Here is a 23,572-nt window from a genome sequence, read left to right on the forward strand (position 1 = left end):
TTATAAGCCTTTACCGCCCTTTCCCTTTCGGTTTAGAGAGTCACATCAGTAGAAATGATTACGTGATCTCATGATATCATTAGGGTTTACTTCCTGGTTTCTACTTGTTAAAGTCAGCACTGAACACATGTACTGAGGACATGTTTTTTTTCAATGGTGAGGGTGGATGGCTGGTGTGAAGGGTTTTTTATTCGTTAGTGTGTTTTCTCTCTTTCTCTCTCTGTGCGTGTGTGTGTTTGTATAAATTGGTTTGTTTTGTTGTGTTTTGATTTTCTCCGAATATTGTTTAGTACGTACCATTATGAAGAAACTAATTCTTATTCTTCGTGTTTCTTTCTGCGTTTATTCAACATCTACATATAGCCATTATCCCTTGGTATTTTGATTGAACTGGAATTGTGGGGAAGGACTTGATTTAAATGTTGAATATTTTACCTCTAGTAAAGTTACTTTCTTTTAAGAATTCTATTTGTATAGTTGAAATTTTTGCTATGCATCTGTTGGGAAAATATATGTAAAGAACACTTGTTTTTTGTTGGACTATATGGTATGTCAATAATCTTTTTAAATAGCTTTCATTTGTGTTTATTTTGGATTATACATACTCTACTAAATAAACATCGTAAATTTCAAGGGTTGAAATCTACGATACATTGAAAAACAGCAATCGTTGTCCGGCACTCCCATTTTTATCCAAATGGTCGTCATTAAAGAAAAGACACGATTTGTACATTCAAATACTTTAATTTTCAATAACAATAAAATTTCCATCGATTTTATAATTTGTTAATGTTAAAAAATGAGGCATAAAAATTAAACATTAGAGAATCGATTTCAAATAAAACTCAATGGGTTCGTGTAACAAATTGTTCTTAGATGCTTCGCAGGTGAATATAATGACAAAAATTGCTTCCGGACACACATCCGGAGATCAATAGTGGTCAACAATTGAATTGTCGGAGGAAAGTGATGAATTTATAGTGTTTGCGATCTCAATTACATTACAATTGTAGCATCATTAGATAATTATATCGTGTTCAGAGAGATACAAACAACTAGACCCTGGAGTCATTGTTAAAAGCGGGATTAGATCCTGTCCTTGAAATACGTAAAATTTATTCCATACTTCAAAATGCAATGTAAAATGTTTAAAAAGAATTACTGTAGAAAGATGGCATACATAAAATTCGCTCATACTTATCATAAATTACAAAAATAGTTTCCGAGTAAAAAAATCGTTAAAGTCCAATATGCATCGAATGCCCTAGCTCTTGTTTGTACAAAAAATCTATATAAATTCGTGCTATCGGCAAGTTAAATATGTCATTTGTAAACATTTATGATTAAAAAAGACGCTTAAAACTCTATTTCAAACAGACACAAGAATTTTAGCAAAATTGATAAAAAAAAAATGCACAGAGGCATTGCACAATTTTACATTCTATGTAATTCATCTGGTTTGAAACAATGAAAATAGAAGTAGATTGGTCCCAATAGACTCCGAACATAAAGCACCAAGTGGAATACCAAAGAAATGTCAACTGACTTCGGGCGACTGTGGCAATAACATAAATATCACATGTTTTTAAATTAATTAGATGGCTAAGAATAAGAGACTCCTGTCTGTTGTTAATCTAATAACGAGAAAGAACCAGCATTAGGTAGCATCAAATTGGTGACAGATCAATCAAGTCTCAAAAATGACGGCACGAAAAATTTCTGAGAAATGTAATCTGTCTGCTTTTAGTGTGTTATAGACAAGCATTAGCTTTTTCTGTAAAAATAACAGCAGTTTTAATGTCCTTCTCTGTTTTCTTTTGATTTTAGCTCAAACTTGTGAAATTAAGCAATGATATTCGTTTAATATGACTTAATAGGACACTGTATTTGTCAGCATGAAAATAAAAAGTAATGTCCCAACATTATGAAAATATAATAAATAAAATGGTTCAAATAAAACAAATGTCCCCGTATCAAGTAAAAAATATGAGAACAACAATGAATAAAATAAATAATTTAAAATGTTATTTACATTGACTGTATGAGGTTTTTCTGTTACATGCATCCATTTATGCACTTTCCGCAAATATTGGTGATTTCTGTATAAAAGTACAAGATAACAAAATCATATACACTCATAAGGAGAAATGTTATTTGCATATGACGTCACAGCCTGTGCAAGAGCACGTCACCATGCAATAATTGCACGCGACTTCGACACCTTCCGGTAGTAAGTTCTGAGACACTGTTGTGCTTGGAAATATTTACAGAAATATGCTTCTTAGCCAGTAACAGCTGAAAATTTCATTCTTTTCTGCTTCTGTCTCTGATTGCAGAACCAAACACGAACAACATTTTTCTTAAGGTCCAATTTTTCTGCAATTTGTGCAATTTTTTCACCAGAGGGTCGTGGTTGGACAGCAAAATATGCTTCCAACGATCGCTTTTCTGGAGCGGCAATTGAAGTCCTTTTTCTTTTCTTTTCATTGGCTAAACCGCCATTTTCTGCTTCCATTCTTTCCCGTGCTTGTTTTTCTGCACCTTCTAACCAAGCTTGTAAGATGGGTTTTAGAGCAATCATATTGTTGTGGCTCAGAGTCAATGACTCAAAACGGCAAATCGTACTTTGACTCAGCGAGCCAACCCCTGGAAGTTTCAAGTTTGCTAACGCTGACCCAACGTCGGCTTGTGTCACACCTAATTTTATCCTCCGCTGTTTGAATCTCTCTGCAAAGGATTCAAGCTCCCGGGGATCGCAGTCGGAATCGTGCATTGGGTGGTGAACGGGGTGGTGACTGGGGAAGCCATTATGTCCGTTCATAGAATTAGGATGTGAGTAAACAGGAGGATACATTTGATGGTGGTTGTGCGATAGTCCATGAGATACATTATTATGATGGTCCATCATGCCAAGAGGCATACCGGAAGAGGAAGTTAACTGCTCAAGCATTGAATCGGAATGTCCAAAACCGGAATGATATTGTGACCTTGAGGGAGTCACATTATGGCCTCCAAGGTCAGCCGTGTGACCATACATATCGTGCTTCATCAGCTGTTGGGAAGATTGCTTAGAAATATCAACAGCTGCCAAAACTTCGGCTCTTGTGAGTAATCCATCATCAAAAAAGTTTCCCTGCAAAGAAAACAAAGTTTTGAAGATTGTAACAAAAAGTAATTTGACATCAATGATCTGACAAGATTTAAAAAATTCCTGAAATGAACGGTAAAGCTTCACTTTTTTTACTCGAAAAGGATGCAATATTTTATCCTGGGTACAGAAAATTCTAAGGTCAATGTTTTGGTTTTTTTTCCTACAAATTCTCGGACTTTTGACAATCAACTGCCATCGTTTGTGAATAGAAATGTATCGCTAAATTATTTCACTTTCATTTTATATATATGAAACAGTTAAAGATTATATGACATTTATTCCAGCATTTAAATCTATGAAGATTTTTTAAAGATTATTCTGTATTATTCTAAGTTAGTATATAATGTTTTTGTTTTAATTCATATTATTAAAGCACACTAAAAGATACCAAATACTATTCCGATACATTTCTAAGCAAACACATTTGTGAAAGATGTCGTTAACAGTTGTTCACTTTAAGTTTGTTCAAGTCGAGAACAATATAAAACTTTGAAAAAATAATAAAATATTATACCGAAGAAAAGAGAGCTTTTCAATTGGCAGTAGAGAAAAATGATTTTGGATTTTATTCCCAACAATTTTCATCGAATTTCGACAATCTTTTCAAAGTTTTGTTTAAACAAAAACAGAAATAAATTCATAAGTAAAATATTTATTTAAAGTATTTTTAAATCAATATTCCAATTAAAGTTACCTTAAGGAATTACATTCCTGAAAATAAATTGTCATGATATGTCCAAAAAAGAACAAATTAATTCCGTTTCTAGATATTTAACAATAACTGACACATAAGAAATCCCTTGTTGACAAAAAATACTAGTTTAAAATAAATTAGGGAAATTCCAGGTATATAACTTGAACAATTGTCATTCCTGAGCGACGGTACTTCATAAAATATGAAACAACTTCTAACAATGAGATAGTATGCCGGTGTTTAGGTCAGAATTCTTAATCAAGTCACATTTATATTTGAGTAATACATACCGCGGAAGTTGACATACACCGTACACGTTCCGGGGGACGGTAGGGAGGGGAGTACCTCCCGGGAACATGTCCAGGGTTCAACGAATGATGAATTCCTACCGATTTTTGACTATTATGCATCACTATTTTGGCACAAATCTAAAAGTTTCACTTTGAGGCCTTTGGCCTACTTTCCAGTCAAAAACATGCCAATTCCATAAAAATTATTAAATAGTAAACTCCAAACTCATATGGTACCATTGAAATTGATATTGGTTTTGTACGGCACCTGTTCAGGTCACGTGAGTTTCTATTTTATTCCAAATAGCGCATGCTCTCTTTGAGTGCTGCTCTGTTGAAGGTGTTTATTTTTTAGCTAGAGTGCCTTCGGTGGTAGCAATAATTCTGTCAATATGTTATTAGACCCAAACCATTGATCAGCAATCTCCGATCTTAGAGAGACATCATTCAGTTTGTTAAACGTTCATTCCCGGCCCAGGAGAGTTCCATGAAAAATTATCTGACATTTCATTAAAATGTCCAAACATGGATTTAACCCAGAAGGTTAACAGATTCTGTGATTTCATTTTCATTTGAAAAGTCTGGTTTTATTTGCTAAATTAATCATTAATTGATTATAAATTATAATAGATATTAAAGAGAAAGTATGTCATTATTTGAAATTTTTTATCCAATTATTTTTCAAACTTTTAGTCATTAGATTGGTATAAATTTTGAAATGGTCTATCGGCAGTTTAGTTATTTTACTTTATATTTCGTAAACTAAAGCTTGTGTTCAAGTTTGTCATTGCCCTATCAGGTTTAAGATATGGGCTCGCTTATTACTGTGATTTAATTGCAATACAAACGATTTCAATTCTGAATCCCGACTTCTCAGAGGGGTGTTTCTTTGTTTAGTAAATAAACTCGCAAACCAAACAATGCTGGGCTCAAAACACCACCGTCATTGTGTCATTGTAGCCTAATTGACTAATATGCTCAAGTTAGAGATCTAGATTAGGAAAATGTCAATTCGCTAATTAACATCCTCAGCTTTCATTGGAGAAATATTAGTAATATGATAGTGTAAACGTCGACTATAGCTTCTTCTAATTATTTCAATATCCGATCACTTGCTGGGTTTACTGAATGATATAGAGGTTGTTTCATTCTCGATTTATGGGAAGAGAAGCGAAAACTGTTCTTTATAGTATCTGTTATGTCTTGAAGACCTTTCTCTTCAAATTGTAATGATATCATGAAGGCAAGAAGTAACCCAGGCTGACCAAGAAGTAACCCAGGCTGACCAAGAGGTAACACAGGCTGACCAAGAGGTAACACAGGCTGACCAAGAAGTAACACAGGCTGACCAAGAAGTAACCCAGGCTGACCAAGAGGTAACACAGGCTGACCAAGAAGTAACACAGGCTGACCGAGAAGTAACACAGGCTGACCAAGAAGTAACCCAGGCTGACCAAGAGGTAACACAGGCTGACCAAGAAGTAACACAGGCTGACCAAGAAGTAACACAGGGTGACCAAGAGGTTTTGAAAACTGGATCCCGAAAGTCCAGGCTATTACTTGCCGTTTTTGCCCAAATGTTGAACGAAATTTATCAAATTTCCCAAAAGAAAGGCGGGTTACAACCCAGGATCCCCCCCCACAACCTTATCCGTGGCCGATATCTTCTTTACTTTGTACAGCTCGCCTGAATATAGCTGAAATATTGTTGCTCGGGCGTTAAACCCCAACAAACAAACTTTGTACAGTAGCCATGTAAATTCCCTTACTTCTTATTCAATATCAATCGTCATTGATTGCCTATATATGCTCCTAAATACTTTTTGGGACACTTTTTCTGTGGTGTTTTATTATGCGACATTTTCTACAAGAATCAGAACCTAGATTCGTGACCCCCGTTTTGCTGTGATTCCTTTAACACCATCCTAGTTGATGTACAAAACGTCTTGATATCATTCCAGCATGTATTTGTCACGTGTTCATCGAAGCCTTCGTCCATAAGGAAATTACTTCATTTAATCCCTTCATCAAACAATAAGATAAGAACATTTTCCTTCTAAAAATTGGTATTCAAGTGTTCTCATATAGATTTTTCACTTCAGACTTAATTGTGCATTTCGTAATAATTTTTTTTTTTTTTAAATTCTTTTGTACGTTTGCAAATTTGATTCAGGTAAAAAGAACGAGAAATAAACATCTGTCAAAGGCGAATGTTTAGGTATCATGATGAAAAATCTTAATTGGGCTACATTAAAATATTGAGGAATAGAATAACGAGCCTTTTGAAATTTATGAGGCGTGATCGCACTCTAAAAGAAGGAACTAACTTGTTTATTAACATATTATAAAATTAGTATGTAATCTTAATTTAATTTTAACAAAATTTATTACATAAACAAGAAATGAAATTAAAGTTCTAGAATCAATTTCTTCAAAATATTTCATACATAACAAACCTTTAACTTTTTTAACGTTTTAAAAAATTAAAAATATATATATTGCCTCTATAAGACAACCCTATGTCAGTGGCGGATACCGGGGAGGGTTCCGGGGGGGTCTGATACGTTAAATAGTATATATATAATTGTTTTCAGTCTGGCAGTCCTATAATGCGCGAACAATGCCATTTGAACTAGGCTAAGTGCTTATGGCATCCAAACAGGTAAAGGTTAAAACAGTACCAGTAAATTCATCCTGGACGTCATTTTAATCTGTCTGACTCATAACCTCAACTACTTCAAATCTACACTATCTACAATTGTCTATGAATATGGAATCATTAAACATCCATTTATGAAACTATGTTGCATTTTTTCGATTTGTCTCTGTTCAGTGGTAAACATTGTATGCTTGCCTAAGGTCTAGATGTGGATGTAGCCGGTAATTAATGGTATCTTGGGATAAAAGCAACTAAAGCAATTAATCTAATGGACCCCGCCCGGGGTCATCGCAAGCTCCCTAATGACACCGATCAAAATAGACAAACATTTCACTGAATGCAATAGATCAAAGAGCCGGCGTCTCTATCGGTGGATGAAGTCAATGTGTTAATGTTGAAAATCATTTCCTCAAGTTGTTACCTCGGAATGGTATTTTGGGGCAAAGTTTAAAATGATACAACTTTTGGACTGACCGTCAGCACGGATTGGATGGATGTTCAGATTACACAGTTTTCATTACAAGACTGAGCCAAAGAACTAATTTAAGAAGCATTAGACCTAGACCAAAAATTCGTTTAGATTAGCAATATGACAAAAACATTATGCTACTATAAAGAACTCCAATTAAGGAAGGCACTTATTAATGTAGTTAAACTTCTCATTCGGAAACCGATCCGGATGCGGGAGAAGAAATTAAACAAACAGTCTTTTTCACCCGCACAACTGTCACTTGCCATTTTTTATCATCGCGCTAATTTCTTGAGATTTATATTCTTTTCATCAAGAAAAGGCGATCTTAAAAAGATAGTTAGAGCCTGAATTGGCTGTAATGAGAATTTCATTACAGAGTATCCGAGTTTTATTGTTAAGGATCATGCGATGTTCAATTTTCCCTCATTCTTTAATGGTACACTTGTAACCGAATGTAATTTTCCTATAAACCCATTCATTTTCAACGTATTGGCTTGTTTATCTCAATTTGATCAACTGTTCATAAAACCAACAATGATCAGTTACTGTCAACGCCATTATCCGAAGATCGAACACATGTTTCTTCTACTTCCCCGGTAAGACAACAGAGAAAATACCAATCTATTTCCCACAAGGGACAATTAAACTATTGATCTTTGCTATTCAACATTTCAAAAAATACTGTTAGGGTATTTTCATAAATTTTACGATTGACATAAGGCTTAGGGAAAATTTGAATATATTTTTAAAGAAAATCGTTAAGTAACTATTTTCTTACGAAATTATACTGTTAATTTAATTTTACGACCTGTTCTATTGACATGTATCAGTGGTAGACCAAGGGATTCAGGAGTCAGACTCCTCCCTTTTTGTGGAAAATTTGTTAATTTCATGCAAAACTTGGACAAACATGAGCAAACAACATCCTGGTACTCCCCTTTTAAACTCTCCGAGTCCGCCCGCGTATTATGTTTAATTCATTTATTTCAAAATTTTCATGTAATTTCTTGTTCATGTCAATTGCTATGCTAGGAGCGAGAATTGGGAATTTTAACAATAAAAAATACGTAAAGGACCAACCCACTTATCCTGGACTTTCAACTTATTAAATCATTTTGCTAAATTCTCAATATCGCCAAATTTCGAAATGTACAAAAAAAACGTCCTTTACTTCAATATAAATCAAATCTTCATTGTCATATAAACATATTATGTTTGTGACCAAAAATTATAATAATAAAACACAAAAAAAAAAACATCACGAATAATGATACTTAATAAGACGCTCATACATTCAATATATTTCTCATTTTGCCAGTGGATGTTATTTTTCAATCTAAGGGAGGTAACTCAATTTTGTCGGAAATAAAAATTCAATAATAATTTAAATTCTGCTTACCTTATTCCAAAGGTACTGTTCATGTTCTCCCCCAGAAAAATCTCGAGGTCCACCAAGTGTTGTCAGTGTCTGTAATGAGTAGGATAAAGTTAAAACAAGGATTATATAAATAAAGCAGTTGTTATAGGTTAGGGAATTATATATTACAATAATAAATTGCAAAAAAACAAACAAACAACTGCAATGGTGCATCTTTTTATGATGAAATGACTTAACTTTTTTTTTTTAAATTGATCTAATTAGAAAAAATATACAATGTACAAAAATACAAAATGTATAATTTCATTTTTTTTTTTTTTTTTTGTAATTAATATTGAATAAAAAATTAATTACTTACATTTATATTCATACATTCATGTTATAAAATATGCAAATTAATTTTTAAAATACCTTATATTCGTCTTCAGGTAGAAGAAGCATCTTTCCTTATGAACTCTTGAATTATTAAATAAGTTATAGAAATTTTTACCTGCTTTTTATCAAGATTTTACTGTTTTGTGGGTGGAGCTTAAATTTCAGGGTGACAGGTGTTGAGTTAATGAGCCGTGTCGCTATGATTGGATTAAGCAGATCATTAACAAATTAAGTGCTTGTTTTAATAAGGTTCGTATCAAAACCTTGTTCCGAATTATTTATCTAAACAATGCCAAACGGTATGTTCACACCTAGACCCCTTTGTCGGCCCGTGGACGGCACACGTCTTCGCGGATCATTAACCAAATCACAATGGATACTGTTTTCTTTGTACACTGTTGAATTCCGACCTTTTGTCAAGAAATTGTCTTTTATTATTTTAATGATACAGTTATTAGTAAAATAAAGAAATGTACATATAAAGTTACATCAGAGGTGGTAAGCCGAATCATCAAATATTTCGTGATGGTAGATCGTAAAATTCAACAAAGACGACCAAAACCAAATGTCAAGCATGTAAATGTGGTGTACAACTTTTTCCAACATCCCGCGAAAATAAACAAAAATATTTAATTTAATCCTTTTGGTCAAACGAAGATTTGTTTATAAGAAAAAACTGTGTGTGATAACATTTGAAATATGATGGACAATTAAAATTCATATCGTTTCGTTATTTTTTATACAAAAATATCAGGAAAATTAAAAAACCAAAAAAAAAAACACAAAAAAAACACAAAATATATATGTGCATTCTGGTCAATTGAAATAAGAAACCTAGACCAAAAAACTATGATATACTTCACTATTGAATGAATGATGGTGGTGTCATTTTGTTTACGGTAAAAAAATGTTTCAGTAAAGAGGTCATATTCAGCCTTTACTTTGTATAACAGTATATAAATGATTTCTTTATTTTCAAAACGGTAAATGAAAAAGAAAGAAAGAATAAATGATAAGCTTAAAAGTTCTAAAATTCAATACTTGTGGATGCTAGTTCACTTAAAGCGTTTTCTGGTAGTTTTTAAAAGAGTATTGTTTCATGGGTTTGAATTCTAGTTTAATTGTTTTAACACCCCAAAAAATAAACCGTAACTACAGAGTGGTAAAATTACAACATCAGTTCACGATTGAGCACGTCAACTCAAACTTGCCATCTCAATATTTTTATAATTTTAGAATTTGATTTAATTTGCAATCATATTTATTTTTATAAAAAAAATATATATATAATTTAAATATATTTCTTAAAGCAAGACATAGAACGTAAAAACCAAAACCAAAATCAACGAATAAAAAACGAATAAATTTCATGATAGGAAAGGTAAAATTCCTCTATAGACACTAAATATTACTGTCTTTAAATTGTTACAATATTTTTTTGTATTTTATGAGTTTTGGGGGATACGAATAGCTCAACATAAATAAATATTCAACGGGTAAATTTTATCGCTAAAATTGAGGTTTGATGAAGAATCGTCCATAATTTTGCTGGCACTGTTTAAATTCAACTTATTATGGGAAAATATACATAAAAAACACGCGTTGAAACACTAATCGATAAAAGGAATAAATAGGCTGCACATTTTTTGTTTCTTGCAATGCACCTAGCATTAATGCAAACTACATTTTAAGCATAATGTTAAAGTTCATTTTGTGATTTCATGAATGTTTAACTGCTGGTCTGTTAGACCACACAAGACAAAAATAATTTCGTTCCGTAAAAACTGTCCGATCTACTTCTAAATTATCCAACTACTCTTTGGTTCAAGAAAAAATGCATTGTCGAATTAGTACGACAAATGACAAGTACTAAAAACTTTCAAATACCCTCTTAAACAGTATGCGGCATAAACAAGTCAATCATATTGCATCCTCCAATTTATTTACAAAGGGTGGGTATTTGGTCTTATATACACGCCTGATATGAAACTGGAAAATTTTCCAAAAAATAATACCTATTTCATTTTTCAATGATATCTGTTCAGATCTTATTTTTGGTCAGAACAAGGGGAGAATAACGATCAAAAACTAATATCAAAATGGAGAGCAAGTAGGTAATGCTTAAACTAAATATTGGACTGTAGACATGAGAAAAAAAACCATGTTTGCCAATCTATTGGAAAGCTGAATTTACGAAGAAAGGCGCCGATACAAGAAAAGCCACGCCGTGTATACGCCCCTTAAATTTGGGACAAAATATTTATTTTGTATAAAATCTTGACGTTTCACAAATTCTATTATATTCCAAATATTACTGCCTCGTTTCCCTCAGTTTTTAGTTCAATTTCGGCACACTTAACCAGAAACATCGGATTAGCCCATAGAAGTCAAAGAGTGAACCGTCAAGTGAAGTCTAACTGCAAGTCAAATCTCCTAATCCCGAGATCATATTTGTTTTCAAGACGAAAAATTGTCCAATGGACTAGTTTTTAACTTGCCAGGAGGCAGATATACAGAAGGTACATGGTTCCAGAATGCAAAATATATGTTTAATGCCGAAAAAAAGCTTTGCGACATTCTCTGCCTATTTCCAAAGTTGGAAATTCAACATTTCATTATTTTTGTGTTTATGACAAAAATGAAAAGTTGGCGGTCATAAAGTCCATGCACATTTATATAGAATCACCAGTCTCCATATTGTCGCGTTTGAATGTCTTGTATCTGAAATAATACTTTGGATTAGGAATCTGTCCTAGTTTTTATATTAAGAGACGCGTGCAGTCGGCAACCACATACCCGTTTTGTTTTTGTTTTTGTTTTTTTTTCTTCAAAACTGTATTTAGCTCGACAAATAAAAAAGCCGTTCTTTTATACACTTTAATTGGTATGAATATTTCTTACAATGTTCAAGATCTATGAGCTTCTAGGCCCAATAAGACATAATTTGGATCTTTTTTTACCTGTTTCCAATTTTTTTAGCCAAGCTGGAAGATGGATGCTAGCGCCCTAAGCATGTAAATAAAAAGTTATATGTTATTCTTAATCACTGTCAAATAGATCTGCAAAATTAATTATAAGTCTTGATTAAATCTTCGCTATGTCAAACAGACAAATTTCTCCAGATACGTGCTTCGTATGTCATTGCAAACAATTATGTATTAAATTGCCGTTAGCTGTTTACAGTTTTCGAGGTGCACCGACCTCGGCTATTTGAAAATATCTAATACGGGATTCCACTGGGACACTTCCGGAAGAAGACAAATCTGGGCTTCCAAAGAGCTTGACGCGAGAGACTTTTTACCATAGGAATTAGATACAAAATTATGCCTAACTTGTGTAAAATTTTACAGTTACGACTTTTGATTAATCATCTGCTAAAGATATTATTTGTTTAATAAATCACTAAATGGAATACTATGACTCTTTTATTTACAAACCAAAATTACTGCTTTACGAAATCTTGTTGTTTAATGGACAGGAATAAGTTTCCTTCTCTTCATTTGTTTAGCAGAAAATTCACAAGTCGCCTTAAAACGGTGACAACCGATAAAGAAAATCTTGCAAACTTGAGACTAAATCAAAATAGAATTCGCGATGCCATAACTGTTATAATAGCTTAATATTTTAAAGACACTTATTATATAAAGAAAAGCATTCTTACTTTTAAAAAAGTTGCTGCTTAGCCTAAGTCCAAAGAAACTAATGAATAAACGTCTACAGAAACAAAACTGTGACAGGGAGAAATAACTTTTAGGTTTTATTCAGAGATATTCCGACAATTAAATCTTCATAAGGAATAAATACTACCAAACATGCAAAATTGACAGATAAAATCAGTATAAGAAAATTTCTACTTAGGTATTAATGAAAAGGTTAATCATTAATCCACGAAGAGGAAACGAATAAAATGTCACATAATATAAAATTCGCTAATCTCTGTTTAATATTTTAAGCTTTCCGATGAAGAAGCATAAAAGCTTATTAAAGATTCAAGAATTAGGGAAGAAATGGCTCCACATACCTGGTGAGGGTGGTAAAGCCCGTATGATGACATGGTCTCTGGGTCAAGCTCCCGTTGGAAGGGATAATAATCAGGAAAAGATATACTTAAACACAAATTATCCCCCTCAAATGGTTAATTTCTCGTAAATAATATAAGTGAGTTTTGCTGACCAACTTTTTAAGGTTGCAATAATGTTGTTACCGAGTTTGGTTAATCAGCTTCCTTTTCTAATTTCTGATTGGCTGATTTATCTGGTTGATGCTGAGGAAGGCGTGTTACCTGTCTTTTTACCTGGGAAGCCATGTGTTGGACGGAAACAGGTGATAGAGTTATTCCTAATAATCAATAATTACTACTTAAAGTTGGAAATTTATTAGAAAATCATTATTACATACTTAAATGCTCAATCATGACACCTCACTCCAAAGAAAGCCAGTAATCGGGTTTTGGCAATTTTCTCAACTATTTTAATATCATAAATATATGCATTTTTCGTGAAAAAGCTTGTTTTGATAATTAAAAAAGTTTTCTATCTATGCTCTCGATAGCGTGCCCACACTGTATACCATGTGTTTTCTATCTATGCTCTCGATAGCGTGCCCGCACTGTATACCTTGTGTTTTCTATCTATGCGCTCGATATCGTGCCCGCACTGTATACCTTGTGTTTACTATCTATGCTCTCGATAGCGTGCCCGCACTGTATACCTTGTGTTTTCTATCTATGCTGTCGATAGCGTGCCCGCACTGTATACCTTGTGTAAGTAGAATCAATTAATTTATTGGTTCATTTATACTTATTTGATAAAAGGTATGTTTTAACAGCTGGAAACTCATGCGTGTTTCAAGAAAACACATACACCTAAATAAAAGAGAAAACCTCACTTAAATAAAAGATATCCACCTAAATATTAATAATTATTCACGTTTTTACAATTTGTCATCACTACTTTTTAATCTTTTTGAGTAGCAATTCTATCCTTAAAATATGTCGCATGATTTGCAAAGGTTCTTTCCTCTGGTTTTACGAAAAGGACATAATTTAGTTGTAGTCCTATATAATTTTCTTATTTATAAGCAACTTTTCAATCATTTTCTGGATATCCCTATCGGAAGTGGTATCTGGTATGGAACCAATTGGCCATGCAAGGTGTGCTTTTGTCATTCGGCAAGAGTTGCATTCTCCAGTAAACTCTGCACAGCAAATAATTTTCTGCTGTTGGTATACACCTTATAGAAATTTCTAGCATGAATCCTCTGCTTTTTGTCAAATACAGTTGTTGGGATAACGACCCGGAAAAACTCTGAGATGCACGGTCTTGCACACAACATGTAGCAGGATTCGCAGTTGATGGCAAGCCTTGATCGACCCCTAAATAAAAAGATTCAGAAATCGTGCAAAAACATCATTTTATAACCACTCTCTGTATTTCCAGTACTAAAATGTTAATTTTTAACTGCTTTTCTGAAATTTTAACTTTCATATATTCTGCTCATTTTTCACCCTTTTAATTTTCAATCTTTGGATCATTGCTCATTTCAAAATTAACACGTTTTGTGCAGTAATGTGAAGCAGTTGACTACCTGGACTTAGATCACTGGTTCATTTTATAATTTTGATGATACTTTGGAGATACCATTCACCATAAAAATGATGGGTTGATTAAAGATTCATAAAGATCGTGTTTTAGTTGTCAGTGGAACCATTACATAAAACACCAAATTATAAGCGTGAAATGTCTGTAGAGTTTAAATGAAAAAATGTCTCCGGCTTATAACAAAACTGGTTCAAACACGTCAGTGAAATATGGCAATGGAGATTTCTTGATCTCGTCACACTTAGCAGTAGACTAGCAAGACATCTTAATACCTGGGATTATCCAGGAGTATGAATCTTATGTAGACTAACTACAAGGTTTCAAATTAGCAGTGGTCCGGGGTATAGACCCTAAGTTTACCAGGACCTTTTGATATCCTTTCTTCTCCGTCCTGGACCTCATTTTTCCTATATTAACATTTTATTAGGAAACTTTTATTTTCCTAAAGAGGACCTTTGATTTAAAATTTTTAAAATGTCCCCACCATAACCCCCTTGAAAACTATTTAAACCCCTGAACTGGTCAGTGTTTAAAAAGTCACTGAAACCGTTAGTTTCTGTAAGGATGAGGAATGCGGCATATCATGTCCAGGGGAGGCGGGATGAATATTACAGGTACTTGAAGAAAATGGGCTTATGACACTAAATCCACACAGTATTCTTACTTCAAACAGTCCGTCCCATGGCCTTTATAGGCACTAGCCCGAATCATAACTTTTATCAACTTTCATTCAAAAGGTAGTAAACTCTATTAAATTTCCACGAGCCCGAAACAATTTTTACCATACACGGGTAGACTAGTGACTAGAGGCACAGGCTGCTTAACCCAATACAACATAACTTAAGATGCTCAAGTTCCATAATTGGTCAACCAAAGAAAGTGAAATGAACATCTATAATATGTTGGTCTATGGTCTGGTAAGTTTCTTTGCAACCAGTGTCTCAAGGAAGGAATAAATCTTCTCGTTCTTGTGGGGAATATTTGGTTACCTATAATGATTATTTAATGTTGATGGTTTTTATTGGAAGCATATATAATAGTCTTTACTTCTTGGCGTTCCTCTGGCCTACTTTACTGAGCTCACTGAAAACCAAACGCTGACTTTACCATCACTTTTATTAAACTTTTGTTTCTTTTTTGTTTTATTTGTTTTGTATTATTTCTGTTATTGTTTGTTTGTTTTTGTTTTTTGGTTTTTTTGTTTTTTTTTGTTTATGTTTTTAATCTTTTCTATTGTACCCATCACATTTTCAAGTGAATTACATCGCAAATCGGAGACAGATATGTTGGCTTCTGGTGGAAAACCATCTTTAAGCTTTGTGATACCTAGGTATTCTGGATTTAAATCCCAAGAGAACCAATTTACCAAAAGGTAGCAGTTGTCCAATATCGAAAAAAACTCGTTTGAAACGGCATCGGTAACCGACGGAGATAAATTTATCAATACCAATAAAACAGTAACGGGTATTTGTAAGAATATGTGAACATATGTACAATATGTTAGGTGTAATTCTCACGTGACAGATTAAGGCCTAATTGAATTTACCTCTAAATTATATTGCCAAGATTAAATTGTCTCTAATCAGTCGATCTGTCAAAAATACACCTTGATCCCTGGCCAAATTACCAATAAAAGACGAAAACACGACCGGATTCTGTTTCCGATCGATGGAAACTACTCCATTTACGTTTTATGACTTCTTGGCTTCTGTTTCACTTTTTTTTTGTTATTTGCTATGACCACATCTTCTCAGATTCTTTTGTTTATTTGCGTGCAGTGTTTTAACTTAAAAGTGGGCAACTAAGCAAATCGGCTACTCAAATGATACGAAAACTGCAACCTCAACGAAGAACTTTAAGACTAAGAAAATATGAGAAAATACGAGAAAATTAACCTAAAATATCTTAAATAACCAAATTGACTTTGACATAGAAAATGAAAATGTTTTGTTTGAAAAATGACAAAGAAACAAACAACTTATTAACATATGGAACACTTATAATATTGAAAAGTATCACTTGTCACGATAGATATGTGTTTAAAATTACTGTACATTGTTTTAATGATGCCAGTTAGTAATTGTGAAACCCGGTTATGAAAGAATGTAAGACCTTTTATTTAAATCAATGACGAATTAGTGCGACCTGTAAGGATTTTTATAACTTGGACTATAAAAATTCTTGACCCAAGTGACATTCCTTTTTAAAGTGTCAAATTAACTGTCCCGTCCAAAGACAGATTTACTGAATTGAAAATGGGGTATCTAGGCAATTATTTGCTTACTCTTGCCCAAATGTTTGCACGAAATCAACAAAATTTTCCAACAAAAGGGAAGCGGACAAATTGAATCCGTCACTGCGTCAGATTGTGCCCGGGAAGCGATCAGGTAACCCCAGAATATCACTAAAGCATATCCCGCTATCAGTCAATAAAACATATTTGATAAAGTGTGTGCTAAGACCTGACAGCAATATAGTTCTTATACTTCTGCTGCACTGGCACTGAATTGGAAGAATTAGTCCGGAAACTGTTGAATTGTGTTTTATGTGTACCATAGAAATAATGCCGAGACGATCGCAGTCGCGATCGGAACAGAATTGTTCGATTGTAGTTTATTTTACTGTAATTACTCTTTTTCTTTTTAATGGGACAATTGTCATGATTTTATTAAAATTTCTTTCCTAATTTCATACGGGTATTCTCCGATCAGCTTTTTATCAGCAGTCATGCGTTTCTGAATATTGACATACATAAGTTGAACTTTAACCTAAAGTATTTTGCACAAGAGGAATGACTGGTTGGAATGAAATATATATACAATAAATAACCAAAAATTGTTTGATGATCTACCCGACCTGTCAGTGGATTATAGGGCGTTTTATTGATATGCAATATAATTTCTGCAATTATATGTATGCCCCATGTACTTCAAATTGTTAGAGGGGGAAATTGTCGGGGCTCTAAGGACTTTAAACTGTCCTAAAACAACACACAATCAGAAATGCTTGCACGTTTCAAGTTATTGTCTATATTTATTGTCTATATGATGGATATGGCAACGGCCTTAGGGAAGGTGAATACTTAATTCTTTCCGAAAAGGATAAAAAATATTTGGGACTTAAATACGTGACTAATCCAATATCTAAATCGAACGTTCATTCAGCAAATTTTACACATTAATCACAAGGGTAATTTGGAACTCAAAAAAGTAGGGGTATACTTCACGCCCTCCATACTGACCCCGTGTGTGTTCGGAAATATAGCAAGACCACCTCGTGCCAAGAATAATTGTTTTTCTTTAATTAACTCCCTTCTGATGTAAGTTTAGATAATTCAAACCGCCAATGTTCTAATTAATTTCCAAATTTCTTTCTTGTAATAAGATTTCCGTTCAGGTTCTTGACGCTGTGGCAGTATGGCTAATCAACTAAGTCCGTGTTCAGAGTTAATTTCTCTCCGTGGGTTGTGATTAAAGGTTTCTTCTTATCAGGAAAGGTCACGCGAAAAGAAAATGAAACCAGAAGTACAACCCAACTGCTTTCGACCTGGCATTTCCGTTTTGAAGCTATTTCTAAAATGATGGGAATTGAATGAATGTTTGTAGCACATCTTCGGAACTCTCCATAAAAGGATTATTGTAATGTAAAAAAGCAAACAGGACGGCACTTGTATGTCTATTTTTTCAGCCACATAGCTTGCTTTTTTCCATAGAATTTGCAGACTGACTAGTATATTCATGTTTATATATTAGTCAAACTGCATTTCTTTATGGTGGGTCCGGGATCAAGCCCACGTCTTTTACTGGAATTCGTCAGAATACCGGTATATATTTTACCGAGCATTAGCGAACATCTCAGGTCAGAAGTAGCGGCGTTTGTATTAGTAACTCATGTTGCCAAACGTCGGGTTTTAATCTTACTTCTTTATGATGAACCCAATTCATATCTACCCCATGCCTAAGAGTCCATCCCTCATGTACATTCCAACCTATGTCTATTACCCAACAATAAGAAGAAATTACTTTCCTTTCATCTCCCTTTTTCTAATGTAAACCCAAATTTCAATACTCCATCAAAGTTTTTTCGTATTACAGACAAAACTATATTAATTCCGTGGATTAATGTGGGAGAGTTTCAAATTTACCTAAATAGACTGAGATTCCTTTTTTCTGTCCCCCTTCTTCTGATTCGCCAGTGAAATTCCTACCTCAAATTACTCGCAGAATATTTCATTAACATTAGATAATTTCAATTAAATTTATTTTTGTTTATTGTATATTGAGTGATAAGTGTAAAGCGTATGGATACAGTGACGGCTCCTGGGGCTAGCGTTCGGGGTTGCCCCTGCTGTTGTTCTTTGTTGTATAAAAAATTACCAAAAATAGGATGGACCCTTCTTGATCCGCCACTGGAGACATATCTGTTTCAAATCTGAAGCTTGAAATTCTTAAACTTCCCGATTAAATATTTGTGTGACGCATCAAAATACATATGTAATATAAGGGTGCCTTATCGTCGTCATCGCCATGGAATTTATATAAAGGTGTTATAATGGCATCGCATTTCATATTTTGTGTTGACAGAACTATAAACTCCGCGACATGAGGTGTCCATCGAATAAGTTAAGATTGCCAGATGTAAAACGGGTTCCATTCCTTCAGGAAAACCGTGTAAACTGACCCCTTTTCAGACTAATGGTTTTTATTGACAGGTTGAAATCGTTATGAAAATGCTCTAGGGTTGTGGAGGTGAACCCGCGTAGAAGCTGCTACGTAAACGTCAAATGTAGCTGGCTTAAACAGGTCCAGTTTATTAAGGCTTTGGTTTTGCCATATTTTTTCAACATTAAAGACATTTATTTTTAAGCACAGTATTATTAAATCATGTTTCCATTATTTATGGAAATATACCACACATACGCAATTTCCATGATTAACTTTTCCGATATTAGAATTACCTTGTTGATTGATTTTGAAGTTTAGGCGCAAACTGAGACCATAAAGTGAAAAAGAAAGAAAAGACACGTTCCGCCTTGTTTCGCCGTTCATGAGCGCCACCTGTTATGTATCTAGAACTGCATATTTATAGACGAAATGACAAATATTAAAATTAACAAACACTATCAAACCATCTGGCCGTTTACAAAATCGATGTTCTGAAAAAAACACATTCTTTTAAGTTGTAAGTATTCGGAATAAATAATTTAACGAAATATTTCGTTAATGTGATGGTATCTTGAACGCTAACAGACAAATCTCTGTCTTATCTTAGCGTTCAAGCTTTTTAACACATGGCGCAAGTTTTTTATTCCAAACAGAGTATATATTTTATACATTTTTATATTAAATCATAAATTCGTTTTAACTATATGTGATTATATAGAAGATATACATGTACTTCCCTGTAGTTTCGTCCGTTCGAATGATGTCAAAGTCTCTCAGGTTATAAAAGAAATGGTAAAAACAAACCTGCAAAGGATTGCAATGTGAGGGTTACATCTAGGGTTGGGGAAAGAAACGTAGCGAATCTCAAAATGTCCCTCAAGTTTCCTGTATGTCAAATAGGTCGCATTGCTTCATCGTCTTGAAGTTCTCTACATTGTTAATTGTCAGAAATGGTAAAAAAAATTGACATTAAAACACCAGAAAGCCATATACTGGATTTATATAGATTCCATATTTTCTTTTGTAAACATTCCCCATCCCCAAAATCACAAAAAAGCAAAATAAAAATATTTATCTTCATCTATGGTCATTGCAAAATTCATTTTAGATCATTTTGTAGCATATGTATACATTTTTAGGAAAAACTACACGATGGAAAAAAGAACGGATATGGTTCGGCGCAACAAATGCATAAGAGTATAACTTAAATGCAAAAGTTATACTTAAAAAACTGTAAATTCATTCAGAGATCACCATAGGGTCTTCAACAAGTATACACACACCCTTAAGCAAGCTCTGAAAGGCCCCCGATAACTAGAATAATAAATCCATGGTAACAGAATGATAATCCATCTAAAATGTAATATAACGTCAAAAATGTTTTAAGAAAAAAATTGAATCTGATAATTTAAACCTTTTTATAACAACTATCAAACTTTTAATAAAACACATAGACACGTTCATAAACAATATTTCCTGGCTGTGGACTAGCGCATGAAACCTATCTTGCATGAGTTAAACTTTGTTAACTGTGTTGTGAATCACCCCTGCATAATTTTTAGACGGTGTCATACATGAATACTCACAAAAATGTGTCTTTAAAGAAAATCAGTTTTCTGACTAATGAATGTAAGTTTTTTACAATTAGATACCAATTATATTCAAATCGCAATTTATTTTTAATATGCAGAATTCACATATGAGGGTTTCATAAGTCGAAAAGATAGTTTAATCATTCTAAAAGCTTTTCCGAAACAGCTGATAAAAAAATTCTAAATATTTCAAATAAATTACAAATAGAGTATTAATTTTTGAAAATTGAAATTGATGTAATTTAGGATCTAGCTTTATTTATTATATTTCAAACGTCGTACGGACAAATTATTTCAAAACAATTTTAATTGGAACATGCTTTTTATTGCTTTTTGCCACATTTAGACGGAAGATTGCGGATCACAATATAAAAAAGTATTAAATATTGTATAACAATTAGGTATTTTTTGTTAATAACATTATAATTGCAGACACGTGCACATGGTTTAAGGCAATTTTCACGAACTTGTTTTTTACCGTATAAAAATTTCAATTTACTTTCATCCCGGATCTGTGAAATAGTCGCTTATCAAATGTAATTATTAAATTTTATATGGATTTTGTTTCATTTGGGACTGGTTCGTTTTTTCTTTCACTTGTTCCTATTACACGGTTCGTCGGTGACGCACGTGATTATCTGGGTACTTTCAGATTCTTACTGAAGCTTGAATAGATTATTTTGCAGCATCAATTTGATACAATTTTTACGCGAGATTAAGGTGAACTTTTTCCAGCAAAATAGTTTACACCCATCTTTTCAGGCCACCAATATTTATAACTCTAAAAACTCACTTTTGTGTACTTTGAACAGAACAATATATACATGTAATTTATTTAACAAATATTTCCACCTACATAGAACATTTCAATTCCCCGAAATTTAGATTTATTTTTGTTATAAAATCGCATTTAAAATTTGAATACATATTTTTATAATACATATAATATTGAGGCTCGACATAACAAATACATTTATTTAGAGAAATTAGTGGAATTTTTGTACAATATCATGAAAAAATAAAGAATTTGCTCGTATATTTGTAAATGTCACCGCATTTAGATGAGTAGATACCGAAGTACTATAAAGACATTCATTTTACGAATATTTTTTTTAATTTGTATATTCATTGTATTTCTTTCAGCTCTGAATTCCAACACATCTGAATTAATTATTCTATGGGTTTTTTTTATCTCCACGCATAAAACAAAACAAAGCAAAAATACCCCCACAAAAAAAAATTTAAAAAAACGCACAGGTTCTGCATTCGCTAACCTTCAAATACGTCTAGTGCATACGGTAATATATTTAGGAAAAAAACATAAGACAGAAAACGAATTTGAAAGATAATGTGTCAAAACTTAGTATTACCACTCATATCTCTACAAATTAATCCCTGTTTTTTAACCACATTTTAATTCATGCTTCATTACTAGATAAACGCACCTAAATTGAGATTTTCTCAAATTCTTTGACCAACCAGAACGCTTCAATTCAAAGGCACAAGCAAGATCCAAATTCGTGTGTTTTATGAAAAAATAAAGAACAGAAAACTTTTTGCATATATCTCATGGGTAATAATAAAACGAACGCAACGAACCCCGGTGTGACAACATCCTATTCTTGGTTTACACTATCACTTATACCAATCTCTTATCTCGCGAAATATATCCACATGGTATACCAAATACATGTAGATTGCTAAATGCATCCATAATACTGCGTAACGTAAGACTCGGGGTAATATCGAAACAACAAATTAACTCACCAGTAAGTGTGGATTGAAAACACCCTCAGTCTACTTGAAGACACGATTGCTTGCATAGCACCCGTGTAGTTTGAAAAAAAAATATTCAAAAAGTCTAAAAATCCTTAAAAATCTGAAGTAACAATGCTAATCCTTAACATGAACATAGGTCTACGGTTTGAAATATTTTGTGGGCTTAATAAGATTTTATTATATATATAGAAATAAGGTGTAAATATTTTACTAGTTTGGTTCCATCTTTTATTCAGAAGCCTTGAGAACAGGCGCTCAACCTGTATCAATACCATATTTATAATTTACAATATTCAGTATAATATTTCTGTATAGGTAAAGTACTATGGAAGATCAATCAAAACCATAACTTTACTGGAAAAACCGACTTTCTTAGAATTTTAATAGCTTCGTTATGAGATAGTATTGTTTTTACGAATTGGATAATTCATTTTTATTCGTTTTCAATTTCATAAGCTGTTTGAGGCATGACGAAAATTACAATGAAATTATAAATATTTTAAAAATTCCGAAGGTATAAAATTATATTTCTATTGATTTTTGAATGAATCAGACATCAAATTATCTTTATTTTCATCAAAAACAGGAGGAAAGCGTTCAGTGATATTTTGTACATTTCAAAGCATCAATACTTTCCGGTGTCGTCAAGTTGCAAGCGCCGGTATCATGTTGCGATTCACCTAAATAATTACTTCTTTAACTGGCAAAAATTGAACGCGTCCAAAAAATAAAAATAAGCTTCCATATGCTTGAAACACCATCAATAGCATAAAAATATATATACTTCCTTTTTTGTCTTTCAGTTGGTATCTTCCGGTTTTCCCAGTATATTTTGTCGTATATTACCGTATTTTTACGTATATGTTTATATGTTTACCCTTGAATTCAACACGAGGTGATAATTCCTTATTTATCACC

General features: G+C 33.1%; 1 protein-coding gene across 3 annotated transcripts; it reads right to left on the reverse strand.

The window, feature by feature from the left end:
• Positions 1 to 732: 732 nt before the first annotated feature.
• On the reverse strand, positions 733 to 22,785 carry LOC148605627 (brain-specific homeobox/POU domain protein 3-like). Of its 3 annotated transcripts, none has more exons than XM_088549527.1 (3): positions 22,643 to 22,785; positions 8,666 to 8,734; positions 733 to 3,133 (listed from the first exon to the last, which is right to left on the reverse strand). In XM_088549527.1, exon 3 carries the CDS (start codon positions 3,047 to 3,049, stop codon positions 2,282 to 2,284), a length of 768 nt encoding a protein of 255 aa, XP_088405653.1. In that variant the 5' UTR covers positions 3,050 to 3,133; positions 8,666 to 8,734; positions 22,643 to 22,785; the 3' UTR covers positions 733 to 2,281. The 3 variants fall into 3 exon arrangements, with proteins under 3 accessions (XP_088405653.1, XP_088405652.1, XP_088405651.1); XM_088549526.1 differs by lacking the exon at positions 22,643 to 22,785 and adding an exon at positions 13,041 to 13,963; XM_088549525.1 differs by lacking the exons at positions 8,666 to 8,734; positions 22,643 to 22,785 and adding an exon at positions 4,136 to 4,602.
• Between the last annotated feature and the right edge of the window lie 787 nt (positions 22,786 to 23,572).

The sequence above is a fragment of the Perna viridis genome, chromosome 10 (genome assembly GCF_037379345.1).
Source record: "Perna viridis isolate PV_CMFRI_1.1 ecotype Kerala chromosome 10, ASM3737934v1, whole genome shotgun sequence".
NCBI classification, from domain to species: Eukaryota; Metazoa; Mollusca; class Bivalvia; order Mytilida; family Mytilidae; genus Perna; species Perna viridis.